Below are 11,426 nucleotides of genomic sequence, written 5' to 3'. Positions count from 1 at the left end.
CAGAGTAACGTCTCTGGTATTTAAAAAGAAGAAAGGTTTAATATTGACATAAAATTGTAGCGACGTGAGTTCTTCAATTCAGAAATTGTTTATTAAGTTTAGAATGGTTTATCAGTAAAATGAAATCTTAAAATTACTTGTATCGGTCATTATTATTATAAATATGTAATCAATAATCATAATTGAAAAAAGTTAAGCAAATGTGCAGTTCTAACAAAACGAAATATCATGTTATTCCATGTCGTCGTTACTAGGTTACGTTGCCGTTGTTGAATTTTGTTGAACTGTCAAATGTTGCCTTAAAATGGCTCCATTATCCATATTCTGTGAATGGCTCTACTATAGCAATATTTATAGAAGGTACTTTTAATTAAGTTACTTGGCTCATTTGCATTTTGCATTGCATTTTTGCATTGCATTGCAAAGTACGTATAACTTAAAAATATACAAAAACCTCAGTATTATCATATCACTAGTTTTAATTCCACCAAACATTTTATTGCATTGCAAAACCACATCTTAATCGTACCTACCTCATAAGCAGTTAATAGTTAGGTATTGATAGAATTTACATTAGAAGAAACTATAGACGATTTCATTCTTCACACGGAGGTACTTTTTTTTGATGGAAATGGACGGTACGGCGCCTCTTGTAGCTTTAGAAAATGGACTGGATATAAAGTAAGGATCTCCAAACATTACTCATATTATTTATATCTGAAATTTTAAATAACAATTTCATTTTATCATATAGTGCATAATAATTATGAATTGACTAGTGGTCCGCCCCGGCTTCGCCCGTGGTACCTACGTGTTTAAACTATCCTATCTCTCAAGTTGGATCGAACTGCACATGGTGTCCGAATTTTATTATAATCGGTTAAAGTGATTTAGGAGTCCATTGAGGACAAACATTGTGACACGAGATTTATATATATTAGATTATGTACATACTTTTAGGCAGTTATTGACATCTGGATCTGTTTTACAAATAAATGAAGATTATGATGATTTAGACCATAATATTCAAACAGTAAATGAAGAAACTAAAAATAAAGACCTTGATGTAATTGGTGAACCAGTGAAATCATTCAGTGCAATTGAAAAACATTTAACGAATGTAGATGAACAAGGCTATGTGAAGAAAAAGATCTTGGAGGGAGGTGGTGGTATGCCTTTGCATGAAGGATGCACCGTTTCAATAGCGTTTTCAGGTTATTGGGAAAATGAATCAGACCCCTTTGACATACAAAAACCATGTAAACCAATGGTTGGTAATTCTATTTCTTATTAGTGTTAGTCTTCATAGGATTTTTTGATAAAAAAAAAAGATATCAATGTTTATAAAATCCTCCATTTTGGTATCATTCTTGTTTAAATTTCATTGTTTTTAAAATACATACACAATGTAATACTTGTTATTACAGGTGGTGGATCTGAAAGACAATGGCTTGTTGCCTGGGCTTTTACTTGCAGTAAAGTCTATGTTAGTTGGAGAAACTTCAATATTCCTTTTGTCTCATGAATTAATGTATGGTGAGCTGGGAGTGCCACCTAGAATTAAACCTAAGGCAAAATGTGTTTTCTATGTAAAATTAATGAAGAGTATACTTACACCAAAAGAAGGGTAAATATTATTTAACTTAATACTTTCAGTAACTGTTAACATAATTATTTAGCTGATATTTTTTGTTTTCAGACCACTTAATCTATCAGAGCCAAATACTTTTGTAAGAGTACACAAAGAAGTAAAAATGTTATATGTATCAGGCTTAAAATGGCATAAATTAAACAACTATACCTCTGCAATACAACTATTTAGGAAAGGTGTCAGTATGTTACACAGATGCCGCTTAGCAGATGAGGCTGAAGAGGAAATTCAGAAGAAGTTGTTGATTAAATTATACACTAATCTGGCAATATGTTATAATATAATCAAGCAGCCATATAAAGTATGCATTGCATGCAATGAGCTGAATAGATTGGGAAGTTTGTGGAATAACAGTAAAGTGCTTTACCAGAATGGTAAAGCTTTGAGAATGATAGGACAATTCAGCTTAGCTGAGAAAAAACTCAAACGTGCCATAAACCTATGTCCCAATAATAATGAGCTCAAGGTTGAATTTGATTTACTAGAAAAAATGAGTAATGACTATAATCTAAAGAAATCATTGGAAAACAGACCGGCTGATAGGGATTCAGTGGACAGTGATTTTAAAAAGGAAGTTGATAGTTTAATTAAAAACTTCAAAGAAAATATGGATTTGTGCAAGTTAACCTTGCCTGCAGGAATGAATTCTTTAGAAATAGAATATATAAAAGAAGCATGTGTTCGAGAAAATGTATTTTTTAACAAAATACAAGCAGATTATTTATTAGATAAGGATGATGCAAAATCTGCTGAGTTAGAAAACGAATCTGATCTTTTAGACTATATTATGTAATTGAAAATCTTAAATATTTTTCTAATAAGAAGCAAGGAGTGCATTTTTGTGATATTCAATTAAGGAAAAAATTAGTATCTTTATAAAAATCAATCATCTTAAGTATAGTAGTCTATTTCCTTTAAATAAAAAATTACTTATAACTATTTTCTTTTTATTATTAACTAGGTTTCCGCCCGCGGCTTCGCCCACGCAGTCAAAGAAAAACCCGCATTCCCGTTCCCGTGGGATTTCCGGAATGGCGTCATTTTCCCGGGATAAAAAGTAGCCTATGTCTTATCAAAATATCTCCGTACCAAATTTCATGAAAATTGGTTCAGTAGTTTAGGCGTGATTGAGTAACAGACAGACAGACAGAGTTACTTTCGCATTAATAATATTAGTATGGATTGAAAATAAGCTGGCATAAAATGTTTCAAAAGAAAAACAAAGCTCAACAAAGAATAGTTTATTGCATAATTATAATTTTTATAAAGCTAATACATACTACAGTCTATTGTTGTAACCATAACATCTCCAAATGCAGTTTTCTTATCATTAAAGTAATTACAAATGCAATTGCACAGTGCCAATCACATCTTATTGTACACCAGTAATGAATTAAAGTTATGAACACATTTAGTTTTGTGTTGGAAGGTTAAGCAGGACATTCTGGCCTTGAGGTAAATAAGTAACATTACGGGATTTGGATAGTTGGTAGGCGATGTCTTCGGCGGCTTCGATACGTCGAAGCTCTACGAGACCTTCACCGGCAGTGCCGAATGACTTGGCCAATAACACAGCGGCTTGGGCGTCACCCTCCGCGGTAATAATGGCTGCCTTCTTTTGTTGTTCCGCCTTTTCTACGAGGAACCTAGCCTTCTCAGCTTCTTGTTGCGCTACTTGCTTTAATTCAACGGCCTGCGTGAATTCCTTGCCGAATGTTAAATGTGTAATGGAAATGTCATCCAAAATTAAACCAAACTGGGATGCTCTTTCTGTTAAGCTCTCGCTTACTTTTTGTGAAACAATCTGAAATAAATATGAATAAAAATTAGAAAATGGAATTAATGGTCTCACGAGCATTAACTACACATAACTTGTACATAAATATTTTTATTAAAAGTAAACTTCTATTAAAATGGCTATGCAAGATCTCTAATATCTTTAATTCTACATTTTATATTACAATATAATGAAAATGCTTATAAAGAAAATGTGTACAACAATTAACTTTGAAGGAATTTTCCCACTTCAACATATTATCATAATAATTACTATGACGATAACAGGAAGGAGCAGGAAGGTGTAGTAATGTGTCTGGCAGTTTATGAATTAAAGTTTAAAGGTTGTTTGATATCTATATACCTTTTTCTTTTTAGCCACCTATAAAATGCTATGACTTGACAAACTCTTATTTTTGAGAAAATTGTTAGATAGGGTGGCCGTACACAGACTGCTCGAGCAGTCGCGACCACTTTAAGCCGTCAACTGCGCGGATTGTAGCGACAGCTACAGCATTCAACAACCGACCGCTCAAGCAGTCCGTGTACGTCGCTCAACCGTTAACTGCCGTCTGTGCCATTAACAGTCCGTGTACGCGCAAAGTCTTACCTCTCTCTGTGTAATCAATTCTCCTGCATCAAACTGCGCCACCACAGCCTTTAGGACTTCAGCTGTAATGGATGGGAGCACCCTCTCATCATAGTCAACACCAAGAATAGTATAGATCTTAGGCAGCTGGTCAGGAACTGGTCTGAACAGGATACGCAGGGTGATGTTTACATTTTGAAGATCTGAAAAATTTAATTTCAATACATTATTAATTATTTTAATTAATTTAAATTAAAAGATATTAATGATAAATATATAATAATTAAAAGGCACCCTTTTGAAATGTGATAATTAATAGAAATATTATTTGTAAATTAATTACATAGGTATGTAAACATTGGTACAAGTGTGTTTGTTAATCATATTGTTTTCTTACAAAAAAAACTGGAATAGCATATTTAAAACTATTTAGTTTTTTCTATATATGTAGTAGTAGTAGTCCTAATACATAAGTAGCTATAAAATTAATTGATAAAATTAATTTACTATACCTTTGCTTCCTGTAACTGTGGGAACATTACGAGGTCTCGATCTTATGTCAAAGGTTATTGGTCTCTGAATCCAGGGTATGAAGAAGTGAGTACCTTCACCGACTACCAAGTTTTTGACACCTTGAAACCTGTCGAAAATAACTGCTCTGTGGCCACCATCGACTGAAAGAATAGTGATTGAAATTATAGCATAAATTAAAACAAAAATATTGTTAAACAGGTAGGCACATACTGCATTAATATTACTTCAATGGGTGAACTTTATTTCATTATGATTATTACCATTAGTTCAGAATAAAAGCTAAGAAAGATTTTTATTATTTTGGTAATTTCCTTTAAATTAGAATAAAATAGTTACCATTATATAAAGCTGAATTTACGACTCCTCCGACCAGAGCAACTCCCAAGCCAAGTTGGCCGATGCGATTGAAAAGCTGTCCAGCCATTCTGAAAATGTATTGAGATTGATAAAGTAAATAAGGAATTTTTGGATATTGATGTTGATCGGCGTTGCTGTAGATAAATTTAAGTTATCATGGAATCGATCTTTTCTTGTATAAAGTAAATTAAACAGTAATTATTGTGAAATTTTAAATTTATTATGAAATTCCATGGGTGTAGTAGATATAAGTAGCAATTTTCCTACAATCTTTGAAACATAACCTCAAAACCGCATTAGAGTCAAGTTTGTAAGTTATTTGGAATATAAAACATCGAAATTTATTACCTGTATTATGTGTAATTTATAACTATAAGTTGTTATAGTAGAATATATCAATACTTCCTTAAATATAATCTAAAATTCACTATTCTCAGTCACGTAAGAATCAAAAAGATTGAGAAACTGAAACTCCGAATTCGCACAGAGTATATCAAAAATATTACCAATGTTACTCGCAGTGTAGAATGTAGATAATTAATAGTTACACCAGCTGTCAAAATTAAACCTTGAAAAACTTGTATAAAATATTTTTTTTGATGATTATTATTTTTCATTTTAAAACTAGCTTTTTGCCCTGTGTTTTTGCCTGAGGCTTCGCTCGTATAAACTACATTTTTATGAAATTTATTAAGAATTTTTTATTTAGCAAACAACCGAAAAGATCTATATTTTACTTATTTTATAAACATCTACGGTTTATATACCTATTTCATTTTCAACCGATTTCAAAAAAGGAGGAGGAGATTTTGATGATACTTTTTATTTGAAGCTGTTGCCTCCAGGTTTTGATTCCCTTGCGAATCGTCGAAGTTTACGAAAATTTACATCATGTTAAATCTGGCTTTAATAAATTTATTTTTTCATAGCTTCAAGGGACTGTAAACTTGAGTATCAATATCAGCTTGACAACCTCCACGCGTTCCTGCAAAAAGGGTCTTGATAGACAGACAGACAGACAGATAACAAAGTGATATTTTATAGGTTCCGTTTTTCCTTTTAAGGTTCGGAACCCTTAAAATGAACATGATTCACTTTTCCTTAAAAAGCTGACAACCCATTTGCTTTATGTACATGGGCAGCTCAATTCAATTTTTCTAAATACCTACAATAGCAGAATAATGTTCTCGCTATTAATTTTTACCTATTTCAGTCAGTGTTCACTATTTTGATCTACTATAATATGTACCTAGGTAGGTACCTATTGTTATAGAGACATATGTTTCTACTTTCTAATGCTAAAAACTAAGAGACGTAGGCTATGTCCAGTTTATTATAAAGAAATCTTATTAATCCTCATTTGAGTTCAATTTCAAGCATCAAATTGGGATTCTATATCGACTATATCCCTACTGCAAATTGCAATGCTATTTTTAACCCAAACATATCTATTGTTAATCGAATTAGCGTTAGCAGTAACCAGATGGTAATTGAACGAAAAATAAACAAACGATGAGGGGATAATCTGCGCAAGTCTGTTGAGGGTCGAACATGGGTGGCTCAATTATGCAATAACATTAATAAGTGAATTATGAAACTTGTCAAGACACTGGCCGCGGTCGATTGAATTAGGACCGATTGTCTTATTACTTCTGATGCCTTGTAATTTCTTCGAGACATTTTATTGTTTTTATTTATTTCAACGGAAAGATGTGGAGCAATTTATTAATGGAATTATCAATGGAAATTATTCATGTTATGTTAAAAAAGAAATAAAGCATTGCCATTTAATGGCAATGCTTTATTAAAGCCCTAGATCATAATAAAAAAAAAAAAACAATCGAAATACTAATACATTGTCTGTTTTTATCCAAGGCAAGAAGCATTTATCTAGTGTATAATGTATTAGGTAGATATTATAAGCTTCTTGATCCAAGGAATCCAAATATTGGATTATACAAAATTAAATCGTAAAATATATTAATTGGATTAAGTTATGCGATAAGTGTCGTCTGCAAGTTATAATTGCATTTTAATGTGTCATTGAACTGATGCACGTTTATCACATTATTTTTGTTTAAGGTTATTGAAGTTGGATCATGTATTTTATGATCTTATATGTCATCTTTGCACATCGGAATTTGGATTATAGTTTTTATTGTAAAGCAATAAAATTGATTTTAGCTTGCAACTAACTTTGACCATATTTTAGTACACAGTCTTAATAATTCAAACAGTGCTTTTGCGTAATCGTATTTATAATTTAATTCAACTTGTTATTAGTTTGTGTACGGTGATTTTAATTGATATTATACTGAATTAAAAATGAAGGTTCCAGATGTAAAAAGGTGTTGTTTTTGTATTCCATTACGGTCTGGGATTATTATTTTTGCATACATAAATATAGTAAGTATTCTTTGCCCATGACAAAAAATAAAAAGATGATGAATTACTTAAAGCTTTTGCTTTTTTTTCTGGATTTTCAAAATAATTATATTTCTGATTGATTTCTCTTTGCAACCATTTTTGTAACTAGGTAATTAAGCGGCAAAAATTTGAAATGTTTTTTGCGAATAGTTAGAGAAACTTCTAATCACCTATTTATTTGTAAAAAAGTTGGTTTTTATTTTTTTAGATTTTCCTCGTCTTAACGGTGGCGGTACTGGTAATAAATACAGAGATGCAGAAGTACACACTAACGAATGATTCTTCAGTGGAGGTCCTGACCTCTACCATCTTGTTCAGTATACTCGGGATGGGAGTCATTCTTAACTTTCTACTTTTAGTCGCCGCTTATCAGGTTTTTTTTAAATACCTAGTAATGCATATTTTTTTATTCTATAATTATACATTCTTTTTATAAGTGCTAGCTGATATACAAAATAGGTAGGTACAGATGTAAGATAAAGGAAAGCCCCTTTTAATAAAAAAAATATATTAATAACTACTAGCTTTCTGCCCGCAGTTTCGCCCTCTTTTCATTATTCCCGTTCTGGTGGGATTTCCGGGATAAAAACTATCCTATGTGTTAATCCAAGTTACCCTCTACATAATATGTACTAAATTTCACTGTAATCGGTTCAGTAGTATTTGCGTTAAAGAGTAACAAACATACGTATACATAGGTACACATATTATGTACATCCATCCTCCCGAACTTTCGCATTTATAATATTACTAGTAGGAAGGATAGGACAGGATAGGATAGGATAAAGTAAGTAGGTAAAAATAACAATATTATCCAACAGGTAGGTACTTAAAATTATCATAACAGTTCAAATTTTAATTGCATACTAAGTATAAAACCTACAGGAATACTGTAGTTTCCTAACAAATAATATGTATTATGTAAAAAAAAAAAATACTTTTATATTCTAGAAGGATCTCTCAATGTTACGTCTGTTCAACTACTACGCTGTGACGACATCCCTGGCCGCTCTGGTGCCGACGTTCTTTCTTATATCTCGTCGAGTTTATATTGACGGTGCTGTCTCATTATTCGCTATAGGTATGCATTTTCAATTACTTTACTAACGTAACTTGTTGTATTCTTTAATGTATTTTTAATATGTATTTTACCTGAATGCATTTAGGAAAATAATCAGTCAGAAGATAAGTACCTACATATAATATGAGTGCTCTACACCTACTTACTTGTAGAGCACTCATATTAAAAGTTAAAAGTGCCTTTATCTAGTAATAAATACCAAATACATAATATGTAATTAACAAAAGTTAAATGTATTTATTTCAGCAATGCAATTCTACGTCATCATGTTGGTCCGTAGCGAGGTTGTGAAACTAGAAAAAAAGCTGTACTGCCGCGGTGAAGATGAACACGAAAAAGCCCAAGAGGCAATACATGTACCCGATTCTGTCACTTTATTATAAGTGTGATGAAATTTAAATATGTTTAATTTACCTCGCCTACAGCGGAACAACACTCATTACTTGCCATTACCATACGTAACATCAGGCAGTAAATTAATAATCTCCATTCAAAAACCATACTGCAATCTCAGCATTCCGAAAATGTTCAAAGACGCCGCTCCATGCACGATCCCGTCGTGTACCCATAATGAGTTGAAATTTAAGAAAATATAACTAAATTTTCATTTCGGGAGCACAGGTGGGCACCCGCGGGACTAAGTCGTGACTTACCTCGGTCCGCCATTGTGTGGCATAACACCCATTGAAATAATGAAGAATATCATTTAAATGATTTACACGTACAATGTAAGTTAAATTGCCAATTAAGTAGCTACGTAATCTCTGAACTGTCACGCGATCATGTGCTGAGGAGAAGGTGTAACTTTTTGTTGATCTATTTTAGAATTATTGTTAATTAATTTATGCTGTCTGTTATATTGATAACAGGTTATGTTGCTTTTTGTTATCAATAGTTATTCGAAGTTAAAGTTATCGTCGCTTTGTTTTCGTATCTAATAATTTATATACTTATGTATCTATTTCGAAAGCTCATCGGACCTAGAAAATTTAGATATTTTTCGAAGATACTCCATACGGTCTACTTACTAATATTAAGTATAATAATAATAATAAGTTCGTTTGATTCATAGCTGAAACCGCAGAACCGATATAATATAACCGATATTTTATATTAACCGAATATTCTCAAGCTTGGCCAGTTATTTTTATACATTGGAATATTTTAACGTAGTAGGTAATATGAATATACGAATCTTGAAGTACCTTATGTAAAGTAAAACTATTGGTCCTAAGAGGGGATAATCGTTACCGGTAAGGAATGATTACTGTAATTATTGATACGGTAAATATTAAGCTTGTAATGATCGACAGCAGCTGGTGTACGAATGAGAAAACACAGAAAGCCGCAACTGGGCGGTGCGCACGATCGCTATCACGTATCAACTGCCAAGGACACACCTTTTTAAGAGTATTTTGTCTCACAATAAAAAAATATGCAATAATATTAGTACTATAACTTTATTCAATATCTCTTTTAAGAAATAGAATGACAGAACAAGGACAGAACTAGTCATACATGGAGGTCCGTTTCCTTTACCTACCTCTCTTTTCCTAGTCCATTACTTCCTATTTTCACTCCTTTAAAAGCGGGTAACGCAATGAACATTCGCAGAGGTCCCCTTTATAAATGTAGAGTCGTCTTAATAGCGTCTTATATTATGAATATGGATTTATAACGTTAAAATAATTAAATTAAGAAAAATGTAAATAAGATAATATAGAATCTATATAGTTCAATTTCATGTTTCATCTAGATTTTTTCAGAGCCAATATAAGAAATATATAATAAAGCACAGTTTCCTTTAACGCTGAATATTAAGGTTTTTAAACCTATGTGATCAATTATGTAAATAGAAGAAATTAAAAAGAATGAAGAATTAGGTAAATGGAAGATCATACTGTAAAGGATAAGTAAGTAGGTATACTTGTAAAAAATTATAACTTATTGTAAAAAAAAATATATTAGTTACAAATGTATAAAAAATTTGACATTTTAAAGCTTAATACCTTAATTGTAAATTAAACATAATTGGTCGATGTTAACAGTGCTACAGCCGCGCCATACTGCCTCATTTATTAATTACTCAAGCAACAAAATAGCTTAATGGCGTCAATTAAACAATCCGTATTACAATTTAGCTTATGCGGAATGGTTTCTCTGGGCATTTTAAAAACTACGTAGGTAAATGGCACTAAGGAGTCCTGTAAAGCGAAATGCACTTATTAGCTGAGGAGGGCGCAGTGAGTGCTCTGACTAATGGTTGCTATTCATGGGTTGAATGGAGACATAAAATTGCCAACAATTATATACTCTCGCAATGATAACTGGTAGATGCTGCCTCCAAACCGTCTCGGAATGGAGCCTAGCTTAGGGGATTTTAAAAATCTCCGCTTCTTGGAATTCTACCTGGAAAATATAAGCTTCTTACGTTCGCATTCATTCAATGCGAAGCACTCAGTGCTTTCTTCTGACGCATTATGACGTACAAATAAATATTTTGATGCAATTTTATACACGAGTTATTGGTATACGCACAGGTATACGCATGTTAGGGTACTTTTTCATTTATTTCTAACAAAATATGCGAGGAGAGATCATAAAAGTATAAAGATCAAAATTCAAAATTTGAACCTGGTAACTATAGGCCAATTTCGGTGTTGCCAGTGTTGTCAAAAATATTAGAGAAAATTTTACACACGAGATTAGAAAAATATTTAGACTCAATTTAATTTTATTTCAGTGCGTCAATACGGTTTTAAGCCAAAAAGTAACACTCTGTCAGCGACTATAGACCTGACTACTAAAATAAAACAGAACATTGACGCAAAAAATTTAGTTTTGGGAGTATTTATTGACCTACAAAAGGCCTTCGATACCGTTTCTCACGAACTTTTAATAAAGAAATTAGCATCCATTAACATTACTGGTAAAGCACTAGACATGCTGAAATCATATTTAAAAAATCGATCACAAATCGTTAAAATAGATAACTACAATAGCATTCCCTT

The 11,426-nt window shown here is 32.1% G+C and overlaps 3 protein-coding genes across 3 annotated transcripts; 2 read left to right on the top strand and 1 right to left on the bottom strand.

Annotated features, from left to right (window-relative positions):
- The first annotated feature begins 553 nt into the window (after positions 1-553).
- Positions 554-2,587, top strand: LOC123706452 (inactive peptidyl-prolyl cis-trans isomerase shutdown-like). Its single transcript, XM_045655732.1, has 4 exons — positions 554-681; positions 961-1,270; positions 1,428-1,627; positions 1,700-2,587. Exons 1-4 carry the CDS (start codon positions 626-628, stop codon positions 2,442-2,444), a joined length of 1,311 nt encoding a protein of 436 aa, XP_045511688.1. The 5' UTR covers positions 554-625; the 3' UTR covers positions 2,445-2,587.
- Positions 2,588-2,877: 290 nt separating this feature from the next.
- Positions 2,878-5,401, bottom strand: LOC123706387 (protein l(2)37Cc). The gene is made up of 5 exons (XM_045655644.1): positions 5,256-5,401; positions 4,887-4,975; positions 4,529-4,690; positions 4,038-4,219; positions 2,878-3,455 (listed from the first exon to the last, which is right to left on the bottom strand). Exons 2-5 carry the CDS (start codon positions 4,972-4,974, stop codon positions 3,063-3,065), a joined length of 825 nt encoding a protein of 274 aa, XP_045511600.1. The 5' UTR covers position 4,975; positions 5,256-5,401; the 3' UTR covers positions 2,878-3,062.
- A 1,757-nt stretch (positions 5,402-7,158) lies between these two features.
- Positions 7,159-8,815, top strand: LOC123706211. The gene is made up of 4 exons (XM_045655381.1): positions 7,159-7,313; positions 7,543-7,707; positions 8,286-8,415; positions 8,662-8,815. The coding sequence occupies exons 1-4, from the start codon at positions 7,233-7,235 to the stop codon at positions 8,796-8,798; spliced, it is 513 nt and encodes a 170-aa protein (XP_045511337.1). The 5' UTR covers positions 7,159-7,232; the 3' UTR covers positions 8,799-8,815.
- The last annotated feature ends 2,611 nt before the right edge of the window (positions 8,816-11,426 follow it).

This window comes from Colias croceus, chromosome 3 (assembly GCF_905220415.1).
Source record: "Colias croceus chromosome 3, ilColCroc2.1".
Lineage (NCBI taxonomy): Eukaryota > Metazoa > Arthropoda > Insecta > Lepidoptera > Pieridae > Colias > Colias croceus.
The sequence above is the reverse complement of the archived record's forward strand: the minus strand, read 5'-3'. Positions and strand labels throughout refer to the sequence as shown.

Coding starts and splice junctions, on each gene's coding strand:
- LOC123706211 (XM_045655381.1), top strand. CDS start 7,233: ATGAAGGTTCCAGATGTAAAAAGGTGTTGTTTTTGTATTCCATTACGG. Junction 7,314..7,542: donor TTTTTGCATACATAAATATA/GTAAGTATTCTT, acceptor TTATTTTTTTAG/ATTTTCCTCGTCTTAACGGT. Junction 7,708..8,285: donor TTTTAGTCGCCGCTTATCAG/GTTTTTTTTAAA, acceptor TTTATATTCTAG/AAGGATCTCTCAATGTTACG.
- LOC123706387 (XM_045655644.1), bottom strand. CDS start 4,974: ATGGCTGGACAGCTTTTCAATCGCATCGGCCAACTTGGCTTGGGAGTT. Junction 4,691..4,886: donor AAATTCAGCTTTATATAATG/GTAACTATTTTA, acceptor CTATTCTTTCAG/TCGATGGTGGCCACAGAGCA. Junction 4,220..4,528: donor CACAGTTACAGGAAGCAAAG/GTATAGTAAATT, acceptor TAAATTTTTCAG/ATCTTCAAAATGTAAACATC.
- LOC123706452 (XM_045655732.1), top strand. CDS start 626: ATGGAAATGGACGGTACGGCGCCTCTTGTAGCTTTAGAAAATGGACTG. Junction 1,271..1,427: donor AAAAACCATGTAAACCAATG/GTTGGTAATTCT, acceptor TTGTTATTACAG/GTGGTGGATCTGAAAGACAA. Junction 1,628..1,699: donor ATACTTACACCAAAAGAAGG/GTAAATATTATT, acceptor TTTTGTTTTCAG/ACCACTTAATCTATCAGAGC.